This window comes from Tyto alba, unplaced genomic scaffold, assembly GCF_018691265.1.
Source record: "Tyto alba isolate M040663 unplaced genomic scaffold, T.alba_DEE_v4.0 Super-Scaffold_16, whole genome shotgun sequence".
Taxonomy (NCBI): domain Eukaryota; kingdom Metazoa; phylum Chordata; class Aves; order Strigiformes; family Tytonidae; genus Tyto; species Tyto alba.
Window position 1 is genome coordinate 7,580,746 of NW_024881278.1, and position 15,778 is coordinate 7,596,523.

Here is a 15,778-nt window from a genome sequence, read left to right on the forward strand (position 1 = left end):
GATGTGAAATTATGCAATCAAATTATTTATATAAGATGAAAAGCAGTATCATCCATCTGGCATAGGGTTGGAGAAAAACCTCATGGAGGGGTTAGAAACTAGGATACTAGGGTCAGGAGAAACTGCTAAGGAGTACATCAAGGGAATGAGAGCTTGGGAAACCAAGCTGTTGTGAACCCCACTGCACGTGCTGTGCTGCAAGGGGCAGGGCTTCAGGGCAAGGGCAGAACCACAATTTGAAGAAAGACTCAGGGATTGTCATAATAAAGCCGGGTCTCCCAAAAATCTCTCCAGTCCCCATGGATAGCTTTGGCAGTCATGAAAAATCTCAATCTCTTTAATTACAGGTAAATAATTAGTCACAATGGGCAGCGTCCATACCCTGTTGAGATGACACACAACAGCTGCGTGGGTATGGGAGTACATCCACTAGAGAGAGAATCTTAGCTTAACCTCTAAACTTTACAGTAAAATCTTAGTAAGAATATCAAAAATGCTTAGTTTTTTTCAGAGGCTTATCAATTTACCAAATTTTAATGGGTACAGGAAAAGGAACATCCTTGACTTTGTGAAAATTTCCACCAATAGGTGTAAAACATTTCAAATCTCTGCTACAAAGCCTTGAGGCACAAGTGCTACAACCAAACATCTGAAATATCCTTTTCATTGGGGTACACCAGTGCATTTTCACTAATCTTACTTTCTGGCATTTTAACCGAATTGGTTTTAGATCAGATTTTCTAAACACCCAAGGCTGAGGCAGACACCTGCTGTGTGAAACACTGGTAGAAGGTATTTATGTTTTGTGTTTGTTGCATATTAACAGAAGTGAAGTATGAGGTGACCATTCTTCATTTAAATACCTATACCTGCTGTTCAGAACAGTAATGAATTAATACTTAAAAGCAGAGTATATAAATCCAGCATGTTTTGAACAGAAATTCTGATTACTTTTACATGATGTGTGGAGCCCAAATATGAGGGCTGAAGGGAAAAAGCAAAGCTGCTAAGAAAAACATGGAAATAACAAATGTTGTCTTAATGGAGTCTTAACATAAGGCCAGAAAGCAATTAAGTTACAAATTCATGTGTACATAAATGAATAGATAAAAAATAAATAAGATCTAGTCTTACCGTACAGATCGATCATCACTGCCAGTGACTGCTAAAGGCTTCTTTGGATGGACCGCCAGGGCCCAGAGCTCCCCTTCACAATGACCCTGCATAATCAGCATGGGTTTATCTCTCTCTCTTACTAGCACCTCAAATATTTCACTGTCCTGTGTCCCTGCTAAAAGTCTGTCTGCTTTCCAACACACGCTTCGGATGGACAAACCTGACAGAGGACAGAATAATCTGAGATTAATGACAAGACAAAGTGATAGTACAGTGAAGATCATTAAGACTTCAAGAGTTATTTTACAACTGTTATGTTTTGACACTTATTATAAGTCTTATAATACATCACAGCTGATGAAAATCTCAAACCACTCCTGTTAATTATCCCCCATTTGACAGAAAAAGAGAAGGCTCAACCCTGGGAAAATGTTGAGTCTCTAACATTTCTGCTGCCAGTTTCGTAAGGGATCAAGCTTTGTGTACACCTTGGGAATTTACTTTAAAAAACAATTCACTTTCTTATGATTTAAAGATCTAAATTTTAGATTAGGCAAGGCTCCTGTGATTAAAGCTGGTTTTATTCCTTTTTTCAGTACTTTACTCTTTTGCACATTCAAATAAAGTGTTGAATAGAATTTTAATGGTGAATTTAAATAGTTTGTGCCCATGTTATCACACTTCTCCACTTTAGTCCCAACTGATTATTACAAAAAAACAACAAAACAAACCCCAAACTGACAAAATCTTGCTTTGCAAAACTTTCAGAGAGCTCGATCTTATTCCACAAATCCAATCCTAACTTTGCAGCTGGAATTTTACTAAGCAAAAGCTTAAAAATACCCTCTTAGCAGTCTGAGCAATTTGCTAGCATTCTCCAGTTGACTGCTTGCAGAATTTGTGTTTTCTGTTCCAGTATATGAAAAGTGAAGTTTGAATAACAGTTCTAGATGCTGCGAGACGTGAATAGATAAAGAATTCACTTGTCATGTAGTCAAGGTCAATGACATCATCATTTTAACATCTTTTGGAACCAAATACACAGTGCAATTAACTACTGGTCACATAAATAAAATATATTGTAGGCATTTTGTGACATCTCTTGAGAAGGGCAAAAATCTTCATTTATTGTGTTGTCCACTTCCAGTACCTTTTAATTTTGATTATGTTATTTTGTGACTTAGTTAAATTTATACTGAAGTTATGACTTACATCTTTTTCTTGATACACACCAAAGGCCACACAAGGAATGAAGTTCAGATGTTAAGTGGAAAATGGGTATTAAGTTTTAGAATACAAAAGACATCTTTTGACGTGGGAAAGGTAATGAATTCTGTGATGTATTGCACATAAAGATTATCTATTATTGGATCTTTTTACTAATAGACACGCATATTTAAATATAAAAGCCAGGCCAGTGATCAGGTGACGTTTTTCATTTAAAAAGTGTTTAGTAGTCTTTAGTATGGGATAACCAATGAATGAGTATATATATGGTCGGGGGGGGGAAGTCTTCCTGGCACTCTTGAAAGACATTTTAAGTTTGAAAGCTGATGCCTGTGCAAACTGCTTTGGAAAAAAGTAATTGGAAAGGAGAGACAGAAGGTCACAGGTAAACCATTATGGCTACCATCATTGCTTGAAGTTAAATACCTGCTTGAAATAATCAGTACCATGGACATCACTGAAAATGAAACAAAATTTCCAGAGTCTGTTAGCAGCAAGCACTAAATGGAAGTGACCATCAGTGGATGACATATGGAGACAGGAACAGCAGAAGATGACAGACACCTAACAGGAACATCGCAGGCAAGATTGAAAGAACACAGAGAGAGAAAACCCTTGAAACAGGAAAAAGATATAAATTTTTTTAAATGATGGTGACAGGGTATAAGGGCACGCTTGGATTTTATGACCTGCAGTCATCCCCAAGGTCCTAATTTTTTACAGTTGTAGTCAGATCAGCAGTCCAACTGCAGTTTTCACAGATACATCGTGATGTCTTTTTACTTAATCTCAATGATTGTGCTCACGGGCATACCATCTTTGACTAAGCTTTGATAAAATTTTGATAAATCTGTTTCTTGCCATTAAAATAGGCGATGTTTTTATTTTGACAAACATACCTAAACCTGAAGGATTTAAATGCTTTTAAGACAAGATTTGGACAGCGTTCTAGTTTTAGTTTTTAGAAATCAATTTTTAAAAGTTTCGTTTTGTTAACATCTACATATATAACTAAATGGTAACTCAATTTGCTTTCTGCAAATTAAATTTCTTACTACTTTTGTCAATTAAGAAGATAGCAAAAACCTCTACTGACTGTCTTTCAGCCCATATAGCTGTTGTTACAGTGCCTGGTTCTACTCAGCTGCTCTCATCTATATATTCTGTATCCTGTAGCATTTAGGAGATGGTAGAAATAATGGCATCAAGTTAGAATCACTCCATAGCATGTCTAATGAGAATTCACCTTCAATAAGCCCTTCCTTGATTTAACTTCCAACAAGATAAAAAACTTCCTAGGCAACCTGTACAAGGATAGCTAGGTGCTTTCTGCAGACAATGTGCTAGAAAAAAAAAAAACACCTTTATGAATACATTACAGCTCTGTAATCTAAATTATAATTTTGAAGCAATAATTTGCCACAGAAGATAACTGCAGTCAATTAAAAAGTAACTCAAGTCAGCTAATGTCTGTTTTGCACGGAATGTGGACGCATCCCAGACAGTAGTAAGAGCAAAAAAAATGGCTTCTACTTTGGTCTCACAAATGCGTGTAACAAAGCTCCCTCCCTGAATCATTTCACAAAAAACTAAGGAGGTTGAAGATGCATGTTTCATGTGTGACCACGGCGCTCTCTGTGTTAACCTTTCATATATGTTATTCTGACTTTTATTAGGAACGGACTGCCTGCAAGACTGGTGTTAGCCAGAATGAATCTGTCTAACCCACATGTAGAGGCTTATATCTGCATAATTTTTAGAAAGTATTTCTAAATTGATCAAAACTGCTGTAAATGGTCATAAGGTACTACTATTGTTTTCTAGAAATAAATGTTAAACATTATGATTCTGGCTGCAAAACATTACATAAAGCCAGAACTACGAAGCAAAGGGCCTACTGGTTGGGTGTCTTAGACAACTTTTTTGAGGGCTAAATTCCATGAGTTTACACTACAGTAAGACAAACTGGTGGAGCAGCGTTCATCTAAGGCTGTTGGCAGTTTGCGTGCTGGATGAGCCTAGCTATTGCAAACCTACGCATTTTACAAGTATGAGAATCATCAGCTCATCTGGTTTAAGTAAGAGGAAAAATAAACAGAATGAACTTGTTACTAGATCACAGGCTAAAATATTCATAACTCAAAGAAAACTTTATCCTTCTTAATGGCCTCTTGACTATTTTAATGGTAATTTTAATATGAAAATTAGGTCTAAAAGCATACCCTAAGCAGCAGAGGAAATTAACATCAACCATTACAAAGTTGGCTGCCAAAAGTGTATAAAGCCTACTTCAAACCAGCAGATTGCTATACTCTCAATCCAAATGGATGTGCAGAATTTCCAGAAGAATAAAATCTTGGTAAAGCATGCATTATGATCTATTGAGATTATAAACGCTCTAAGAGTCCAGTCATAAAGTGATGACTAAGCTCATAGGAAACATGATCAGACTCAACAAATACGATAATCAAGAATTTAATGACATTCTCTATTAAATATGCCGAGTGCTATCATTCTAAATTAACCTAACAGAGTGCTGAGACACTCAGCATCTTTGGGTTCCAGAAATATTTGTTAATTAATTAAATGAATTGCAATTAAATTAAGCTAAAGACTAACTTATTTCTCCTATCTTTTTGCATTTAATTAGTTTTTACTTATCCTCTTGTCTTTGCATGGTGGGGAGCTGCAACTATAAGCATACCTCTGTTTATACTATGAAACATGGAAGACTCTTCAAGCTACATCATTGTCAGAGAAAAACAGGAATACAAATCTCAAAAGTCAATACAGTCATTAAGTAAAAAAAATCAGCAGTACACAAAGACATCTATGCTTCAAATTAAATTGTGTCATAGTCCATTATCTAGAGGTGTGAAAAACCATTTAAGTAATATCTCATTACCTTTGTATCCTTGTTCAGTCTCCCTGAGATCAATTTTAGTAATTGGTTTGAAATCAGTGTCCCATAACCGAATGCAACCATCTCTCCCTCCAGTGGCAAAACCTTCCTCACAAGCATACATACTAAAAATTCCAGCCTGTTAATCAATGGTATAACAAGTTTTAAAGTTCTTTACAATCGATTTAAACACACAAAGCAAATATTTTTGAACACACTCTTATTAAAGGCTAGAAACTGCTAGGTAGTAAAATGCTGTCCATCCAGAAAGCAAACCAGCAAACACAGGGGGATACTTTTATTTCAAGTGCTCTTACTTTAGGGATTTATGTAGAAATTTTTGTACAAATAGCAGTGATATAGCCTATTTGCAGACCTTTACATTTAGATTAGTTAATATTATTACAAGGACTATTAAATAAATAATGGAACACTTAAAATAAATAGTTGCCCAGAATAAACAAAAACAAGCAAACAAGCAACACAAATATTCTTACAGGTGTGGAGACGACTGAGACATTCTTTCATTAATTCAGTTCAGACATCATTTGGCATCTGACAGGAACTGAAAGAGTGTCAATTCATTCTCTTTGTTGAACAACAAGATTCTATTACAGTTTGAATCTCTTCTTCATTTTTGAAAATGCCTCATTATTGATGACTGGGCTGTACTACAATGGAATATCTCATGGAATGCCTGCTGATTCAGTATTTTATTAGGAAAACCTCTCAGTTAAGAGACAAGTTGAACTGCATGGAAATTAACACAACAAAGAGAAGACCTCTGTTTTCAAAGTGGCCTTGTTCAATATCTTAATAAATTAATATTTCTAATAATTAATTACAGAGATTAGAAATTGGGCAAGAGAATGCATATTAGCCATGTCAAACCCCACAATTTATAAGGATGAAATGGAACACATTATATAAAAAGACATTGTATTTAATCATTCTAATCAATCTAAAAAAAATTCTGAGAATACACTACAAGGGTTTATTGTTTGCCAAAGATATTCCCATGTTACCATAGTCGCACATAACCACAACCTGGCAATTACACAGTAGTTCTGCAGGTAAGTTGTCCCACTGACCAGTCTGACTGCTTTCATAAATTAGGGAATACTTCTACAAATAACAATTACTCTACTGCACACTTAGAAGAGATACTATAAATCTTAATGCACTGCCAACGTAACTAATTTTGGGAGGTCAGAAAAAAACTGTTAGTTTTGCAGCACTCTTTCCAGAAAGGTTCTAGAAGAAAAATACAGTGGCAATTGCTAGATTTCGTATCACTCTAAGGAAAATGTTCTTGTTTCCTTTCATCCAAAAAACCCATGCTAGAATGTCATTAGCCACAGTCATATTCAAAACAGGAATAGTTCTCAAATACATTTCCAACATGACATGAAAATCTTACTGTGCCTAAATTGCAGCAACAAGAGAGATGTAAATTTATTATATTAGAGTGGTTAGAAATCTAACACAATTCTATACATTCCCCTTTCTCTCTGTAATTATAGGTGCTCCAAATTAGGGGTTGTTGTTATGAAGCCAATTGGAGTAAGATGTCCTTGGAATAGAGTCAGAATGCAATTCACAGATTAAACAGGTTTCCTCCACATTTAAGCTTTCATGAACAATCAGTCTTCAGTGCTGGGAATTTTACTGCTAAATTTCTATTTTAAATAAGATCATTTGGTTACCAACTATTTTTAAGTAAACTGAACATAACTGAAGCTATTCAATCTGTGAAACTTTACATTTAGAAACTTCACTTTAGGTTTAGTCTGCTTGGTTAAATCAATGCTATAAATATCAGCAGTTCTGTCAGTTCTGTTCAGCAGCTAGCATCTGTTGACAACACGTAAACAAAATATAAGATTACATATAAGATCTTAATTGATGAACAGTCTTAAGCATTCTTCTGACCTGAAACAGAAGAAAGTTTTTGTAGACAAGTCTTCAAGAAGTTTTTCAATTCAATGAACAGTTCATTTCAGAAATTGCAATTAAAAACACAACTTACACTATGTGCTCCTTGAATTGTGCGGACTAAGTTTAGGCCTTTCCAGACATAGATGTCGCCATTTAAAGCACCAGAATACGTGATATCTTCTTTTGCACATGCTAAACAAAGGATGGTTTGGAGATCTCCTGTTTTACCAAATATTCCTCTCTTTGCTGTCAGTGCATTTCCACACAATGTCCAAAACTGAAATGTAAATATGTTATTATTAAAAATGGTATTATTAAAAGTGTTTCATATTAGTGTGCAGATCTCACAGATGTACCTCCTTACAGAACAGTGTCGGGACAGACACTTAAATGACTCCTGTAGCCCTATCAGAATGCCCATTACTCCAAGAACTACCCACTTACCAAGGAAACACTCAGGCAAATGAAGTAAGTCTAAGAACAAAACAAAATGATAAAACTGTTTGAGAAAGTGAGGCACAATTCTGATTCACTATTGCTACACTACCCCTTCTCATCTCACTATCTTTTATCATGTTCTGCTGGGTGGTACCTGTCAATATGAATGCATAGCTTTTAAGGCCAGGAATGTCCCATTTCTTGTCTGAAAAACTTAAAATACAGCTACAGTTGTAAAGTAATAAAATACGATAAAGAACTTACATGCCTGAAGTAGATATTTCTGCACTTTTCCAGTGCACTGAAAGAGATACATCTTTCTAATATAGTTACATTTACTGAGAAACTCTCTCTTGGATGGAGACTGCATATGCTTGTACATGAAACAACTCATTCTGATTATGAGAGTAATAGGTTCTCTAAGTGTAGAATGGTGACTTTCTGGACTTCTACACAGACACAGTAACATTCTGCAAAAAATAATATAAGACTGACTGGGAAGAGAAAGTCAAGGGAACACAAAGTTTGTTTTAGAAAGGTGTCTTTAGTGGTGGGCTAGAAAAATCGTATTATTTCTTTTTTAATCAGTTCAGCGTGCTTTTTTTTTTTTTTTTTTTAAATAATTTCGCACTCAGCTCCCCCCCTTAAGGATCAGACTTTCCAGGGAAGGCAGAGTAAAGAGAATTTCAATTAGATCTGTAAGAGAAGTGCTGAAGTATCCAGGCCTGCCAGCACTAGGATGTTCTGGACACATGCATAACCAGAACAGTAAGTCTATGTGGTGTAGCGCAGTCCTGAATGGACTTGCCAGCTCAGGTCTTTACTAGTTGAAGCATCTATGCTCTGCAGTCCATTGCACGCTGGAGAGATACCTTCAGAGATTGAACAGGAATATTGAAGTGTCTGACATAGATGTGTAATGTCTACCTCATTCCCACTTTATATGCCTACATCTTGTCATGGCTGTAAGTCAGAATTTTAGGTCTTTCTCTTTGTACTTACTCCTATAAAATTCCTATAGAGCTGAACTCCAAAAAATCCTTGGATCAAGAATTATTTCAGATCCTTCTCTATTTCTAATTCAACTAAATTTTTTCTTTGTCTCTGAATATAAGCCAATTTATGGGAAGGCAGTGAGAATACTTCCCCCAGGGAATTTGCCCTGTAAAACATACACTCTCCTCACTTCTGACTAGCTGCAGAAGGGCAAGAGAGCAGGTAGTAGTGTTAGGAAATGGGTGGAGGGAAGATCCTGAGCTCAGTGTGAGATGCCTTAGCTCCTAGGCTTTACCACAGCTCCTAACATCCACTCAGTCAAATGAGCCAGTAGAACTGAAATGCTAAAGGAATAAATGGCACTATTCCCAAGTATTAGTCCCAATTCTCACAGTGATATAATTACTTTAGAGCTGTTCTTTTCCTTTGTTGCAAGTTAAAGTAATTAGCACATACCCACAGCCTTATAATGAATGACAAGTATATAGACTGCTGTTTGAGCATCACTGGAGGGGAATATCTAATCATTTCCCCTCCACACTTTTTTTTTTTTTTTGGCATGCCTATATCTATATGTATTTACCTTGCCTGGTATTATGCATGTTCAGGGTAATTATGCCAATTTTAAAGAGAATACAGGTGCCAAAGACAGACAGGTTTTGGAAAGCAGCTTGCAGAATACAACAGATGGTAACACTGCTGCCAAAACCACCCACAGGTTGAAAACAGTGGTGGTTTTAAGGGCACAAGCTTCTCAGTAACCAGAACTAGTGGTATTAACTGGTTTCCTAAATTTCTAGTTAAAACACTTCCCACTCCAGTCATGTGAAATAATTGCCATCTGTTAGGAATGCTTTTGATGAGACAGGAGAAAAACAGAAACCTGCAGGGAATATTGGCAAATGGAAGGATTTCTTTCTAAGATTTTCACAGGCATGATAATATTTTATCCTAAACTTACAGCATATATCCAGGTTCATATTTAAATTACCTCCAGAAAAGGTGACTTAGAGGGAGTAAATCGTGAAGCCCTAGAATTTTCACCTCTTCATCTCTGCAGGTCTTACATACCTTCCCTGTGGTATTCCTACAAATGCTGTTACCATGATAGGCCAAATAGTGGTTCATTCAATTAATACTTTCAACTTAGTTGCTCCTATACCTGTTCAGTGACGCTTCGTGATTGATGAGAGAAATCACTAAAGGCTAGGACAATTTTGAGACAATTTAGGTGGAAAGAAGAGGGCAGAGAACCCCAAAATTACAAGCATATAATGATGAAAACCACACCAAGTGATCTTCCTGCCTTGCTTGTTAAGTGGATCTGCACCTCAGTCACTGCTGAATGTCTAAACTGACTTCAAACAAAAAGTTTTGCTAAAATGTTCACAGAGTAAAGAAAGAAAATATAAGCTCTCTTATATTTAAAGCCCTCATCATAACAGGATATATTTATTTTGTGACATTTAATTACTTTTTAACAAGTAAGCAATAAAAGCTATTTACCTTTATGTGTTTTACTCCACAGCTGACAATTCTGTTTGGTTGATATTGATCCCAGGAAATATCGAATATCTGTTAAGAAATACGGTAAGCTGATATATTTTAAATTATACAGTAATTGCATCTAGGCTCAGTTTGCTTTTACCAATTTTTAGGCATCATTTCTGTTGCAACATATTACTAAAAATTAAAGAACACTATTTAGTTAAATTAAAAACTCTCTGTAAACAAAGATTAAGACAAATATGCAGGCTTCCTCAGATAGTTCTGTCAACACACCTCATTCCTGCCTTCACACTACCAATCCATTCTAGCTCCAAGATATTACTGAATAAACAATATTTACTGTCTCAAATATAATGGGAATTGTGGTGTAAGCTAATGTTCCTCAAGTTTAGGGATAAAAGATTGGTACATTTATCTTTCTTCATTACTTCAGGTGAAAGGTATAGTATCTAATTTAACCTGATTACTAAGAGACCCTGGTGACAAAACAGGTGAATATCATCCATCTGACATAATCTACAGAGTTAAAATAGAGTTCTTCATTTCAATAATGTTACATTTACAACAGTATGCATTAAAAAAATAAATATTAGATCCTATTTACCTTACCAGAACAAACTTACAGTGTATTCTATGATTATGAGATTATACCAAATGAAAAATACTGTACGAAGTTTAGGTACAAAAAGTTTGTATTTTGGGTCATTTTCAGCAATACGTAATTTTTAGACTTTATACCTCTGGCATTCAGCTTTTCAATGTCCAAGCTGAAAACCAAGGAGGTTACCACAATCATTAGTTACTTCAGGAAATGTATGTCTGTAGAGAAATACAGTGAGACTCTTTGCTGCTTTTAGCTCTTCAGCTGTTACATATAAATCACAAGAGAATTTCCATCAGCTTACAGGAACATATTGTCTTAAGCTCATCCATCATTCATCTTACACATGAGGAAGCATTACATTACTGCAGAAGATTTGTCTTTTTTATAAACATCAGGATTTACAGTAGTTGTAGTACTATTTTATTTAAATGTTGTTAGAACACACAAGACATTTCACCTTCAGAAATGTTTTATGACTCCTGCAAACTAAATCATCAGAATTTGTGGCCTAATTAGATATGCATTCTTTCCACTCCCTCTTCAGTGCAAAATCTCCTTTTGCTGGTTGTGAATGTGTACTGGGACTAATATTTTAGTACTTCTTGCCTGTCCTGGAGTCTTCTGCTAATTCAGAACCTGATCTTGTACCTACTGAGGTCAATAGCAAAACCTTCACTGATTCTGAAAGAGAAGTTCAAGGACTAAGATTCTGTTGTGTTGTGAACATGGTAAGTAAAAATTAACTACCAGATTTATTCAGATGACACATAAGTTGCAGATTGACTGTATGTACACACAAACTGTACAGAAGGGTTTAGTCTGCTGCTTTGCATATATAAATACTCCATCATGTGTAGTAAAACATTATAACAAATCAATATTATAGCATTCTAACATGTTATAATATCATAATATGATAAGAGTTGTCAGACTGTGTCCAGAATTTATTTTAATGTATGCATCCTTGTGCTTATATATGTTGGGCAGGTATTTTGCTCATGCTAAACCTGTTTAAACATTTCCTAATCCTGAATAATATTAAAAACTCAAACCTGTTCAGTTCTCGCATCACTGAAGTTACAATCCTTTACGTGAAGTTAATAGATAGAAAAGGAATATTTATCTTAATTATGTTTCTTGTACAGGTAACTGTCTTAAACAAAACCAGAAGGGAGATAATCAAACCTTCCCTCAGGATAAACTGTCTTCTTGACATATTCAGGAAGAACATGATCTTTGTCCACTTTGCTAGCATTTCATACCTCACGTAAAGAGTTATAAATCATCCTAATCAGTGTGTAGCTACGAAGTATTTCCTCCCTAGGCTTACTAGACAGTCAGCTCAAGAATCCATCATGTCCCTCATTCACTAACACAGTGCTTTGTGCTATGTCTGGCATAATAAGAAGAAATAAATACCTTGTTCACTATTTTAAGAGCCAGGTAGAATAATCAAAATTATTTTTGCATTAATGTAATATAAACAAAGTTACTTTTAAAACATTTACTGAATTTTGTCTGGGAGGTGTGAAAATGCTTCATACAATTACCCTGTCTGAATGGCCTGTAGCTGTTGCCAGTAGTTTTCCTCTTTTCCAGTCCCAAATACACACTGTATTTTTGGCATCGAGTCCCACTGAAGCTAAACGCTAAGGAAAAACAACAGTAATCCAGTTAACTGAAAATAAACTCAAAAATCACTTTACTGTAATTCAGATTATTATGCGTACAAATTGCTACTCCCACATGTGCCTTGTGTTTGAACTACACTGCAAAGGCACCATCAAGATATTCACACTTATAATTTACTCACCGGAGAAAGCACTGACATATCTAATCTTTTCTAAGAAGTCAGGTTATTAATTTCAGGTTACCAATGTCTCAAGTACAGCTCTTGCCATGAACTATTTGAGATGCTTGTTTCAGGTGCACACCATGCTAGCATTTTGATTTATTAACCTGATAATGAAAGTGAATGGGAAATAAAAACTCTCACTATTTCCAAATACAATTTTGTTCATTATACTCATTTTGTTGAGCTTTAGAATCAGAATTGGATATACTTTTAATAATTGCATTTTACATAGCTTAGTATATCAAATCACTAATTAAAATAACTAAAATTATTCATCACCAAATTGACTGAAATTATTAATTGATGACCAACTACAATAACTAATAATTTTAATACTTTTAAACCTCAATAATGCAAGAAAAGAAAAAAAAAAAAAAAAAAGAAAAAAAAGGAAGGAAAGATCTGGAAAGGAGAAGGTAGACTGCACACATTTGCAACATATCCAGAAGATGAACGGTTATTGTGGAGGTTGTAGGTTTTTCCCCTTCCAGTGACCACACTAATTATTCCAACTTGAGGTGATTCCCATTGCCTTCAGAGCTTTTTATTAGGTGAGAGATCTTTGACTGCAGACCTGAGATGGTAGAACTGGGTGTGGTGATCTGTACCAATGCAAAGACTAAGCTAGTACCAAATGTACTGCAACAGTATATAATAGATTGGATAATGATATATAATGGATCTGTCCAACATATATTGGTAAAAGGAATATACCTGAGTAACCTGCATCATGGGAAGATGAGAGACTATTTTCATTGGAAACAATCTTATAGCTCAGTAACGGGACTTCTTAAGAATAGCCATATGCTGCCTGTCCCTTGTTCTTCTCATTGTCCTGTCTAGTAACTTTTTATCATTAGGGATTAAGAGTCCAACTGAAGCTCCTAAGCATTTTGCTCTGTTACAGGAAAGCCTGCACTTCAAGAACATGCAATAAATGAAACCTTTCTTTTTGCATCAAAGACCAGCAGATGAACCATCTGGTCCAAACAAACATATGTTTCAGAGATTACGTTGACTAGACCCTTTCTTTAAAGAATTGCTTCAAGAAGATGACTTGCAAACCGAATCTCTTCAGCTGAATTTCCTTCAACTAAACATCCACTAATATCTGCCACAATTTTTCGATACGCAAATTGTTTAAAGGTGTCTATGATGATACAAAAGGACTGAGCCAACAAAGAAAGCAAGTGTAATCACCAGAGATTCCTCTAAAATGCTATAATAAGAGATACTAATTGCAGTAAGGCTATCAATTACCGTACAACTGAGAGAAGAAATCATTAATCACAAATAGAAAGAAGGCTCCAGTTTTCATTCAGTAGCAAAATAATTCAAAGTACTCCATGCCCTTTCATGTCATTTACAAGTATAAAATCATAGTGTACATCCTCTATCAAAAGTCTCTGATTTAAATGCAGTAGGTACACACGCACCCTTCACTGTCTTCTTAATAGGTACAGTTCCTTTATTTTAGAGCAATGAAATACCTCTTTTTAAACTTTGGTTTCATGGGAGTTGACAACATGAATTATGCTTAATGCAATACCTGAACTCTGCCTAGTGAATAATGTATAACCCAACCAATATCCTACCAGCAAGTGTAATAAGCAATACGGTAGTAATGAAAACAAAACAAAACACAACCCCCCCAAAAAACCTAACATCTATTTACAGATTTATACCACAAGTTCCTCTGACTTGAGTCTACATTAACATTGTCTGTCACAGAAATAAAAACACCTAAGGTCTTGTTAAACCAAACTGTGAGAATCTGTTGCGGGAAACTGCAAGACAACAAGTAGTCAGAAGACTTGATTAGGATGTATTACATCAAAATCTGTTTGAAGACTCGTCCTGGTTTCAGCTGGGATAGAGTTAACTTTCTTTCTAGTACCTGGTACAGTGCTGTATTTTTGATTTAGTGTGAGAATAAGGTTGATAGCAACAAGTAAAAACATCAGCGTGTTAAGTAGTTTTTATACTAAGCCAGGGACTTTTCAGCTTTTCATGCTGCCCTACCAGCAGAGGCTGAGGGGGCACAAGAAGCCAGGAGGGGACACAGCCAGGAAAGCTGATCCAAACGATTCCATACCATACGGCGTCAGGGCCAGTATATAAACTGGGAAGAATTGGCTGGGAAGGGTGGATTGCTGCTCAGGAACAGACTGAGCATTGGTCAAAGGGTGGTGACCAATTGCATTGGGTATCACTTATCTTTCTTGGGTTTTATTTCACTCTCTTTTTGTTATCTTCCTTTTCATTACTATTCTTATTAAATATTTAAATTATTAAGCTGTTCTTAACCCATGAGGTTTTTTTTTTTTTTTCCTTTCTGATTCTCCTCCCCAACCCACCAGAAACAGGGGGAGGACTGAGTGAGCGGCTGTGTGGTGCTTATCTGTCAGCTGGGGTTAAACCATGACAACTCTGCATATGTGAGACTTTTAAAATCTAGATGAAGAGAGGGAAAAAATTGGGGGTTCTATCACATCTAGCAATAGAACTCCAAATTCTTTCCATCTCAGATGTGTACAGAATATATGCATTTAACCTAGGACAACATGCTTGATTATTAGGTGTATGGTAATGAAGGAGAAAGAAAATCAAATATGGGAAAGAATGAATATGCTCCTCCCCATTATCAACATAAAAATATTTATTTTGAGAAAGGACTATTGTTGCAGCAAAAATAAATTTTCTTTGCCCTTGAGCAATCTACTCCTACCCAGGGATTTAGATGTACTGATCAAAACACACAAGATATTTTTCATGGAACCTTCACCAATTTCAACTTGTTCTCACCTCTCTCATAATCTTCCCTTCACCATGGAAACCGTGGCAGTACTTACAGTATCTTTTAGATTCATGATGTGAACAACATCAGACCTGAACTGTAACTACCAGTCAGGAAACTTCCATTAGTGGGGCAGATGGGCAAAAAAGTACTACAGGAAATGAAGAAGTATCTTATATTTTAACATAGGTCTACTGAGGAAGGTCTCCTGCTGGCAGAAAAGTGATAAATGCTGAATTTCCTTTCTGGTTGAAACACACTTATAGTCCTCCTTCTGGAATAGAATTTAACAGAATTGTCTTCAGAGAATTCATAGAACTACCGGAAGAAAATATCAGCCAAGTCATTTATGCACATAATTAAACAATTATTTTTAAGTCTATATAGATTTAGAAT

At 35.6% G+C, this 15,778-nt stretch overlaps 1 protein-coding gene across 13 annotated transcripts in view; it reads right to left on the reverse strand.

Moving 5' to 3' along the window:
- Nucleotides 1-15,778, reverse strand: part of EML6 (EMAP like 6) — a 121,557-nt gene that overhangs the window by 64,003 nt on the left and 41,776 nt on the right. For 12 of the 13 annotated variants that reach the window (XR_006165037.1, XR_006165036.1, XR_006165039.1 and 9 more), the window contains exons 3-7: nucleotides 12,281-12,379; nucleotides 10,124-10,192; nucleotides 7,275-7,460; nucleotides 5,249-5,384; nucleotides 1,135-1,336 (exon numbers count right to left, since the gene is read on the reverse strand). Coding sequence is in view for 8 of the 13 variants with exons in the window: in XM_042789658.1 (XP_042645592.1) it covers nucleotides 1,135-1,336; nucleotides 5,249-5,384; nucleotides 7,275-7,460; nucleotides 10,124-10,192; nucleotides 12,281-12,379 (692 nt within the window). In the remaining 5 variants the exon portion in view is untranslated. The remainder of the gene's footprint in view (nucleotides 1-1,134; nucleotides 1,337-5,248; nucleotides 5,385-7,274; nucleotides 7,461-10,123; nucleotides 10,193-12,280; nucleotides 12,380-15,778) is intronic. The other variant, XM_042789660.1, reaches the window with a different exon arrangement.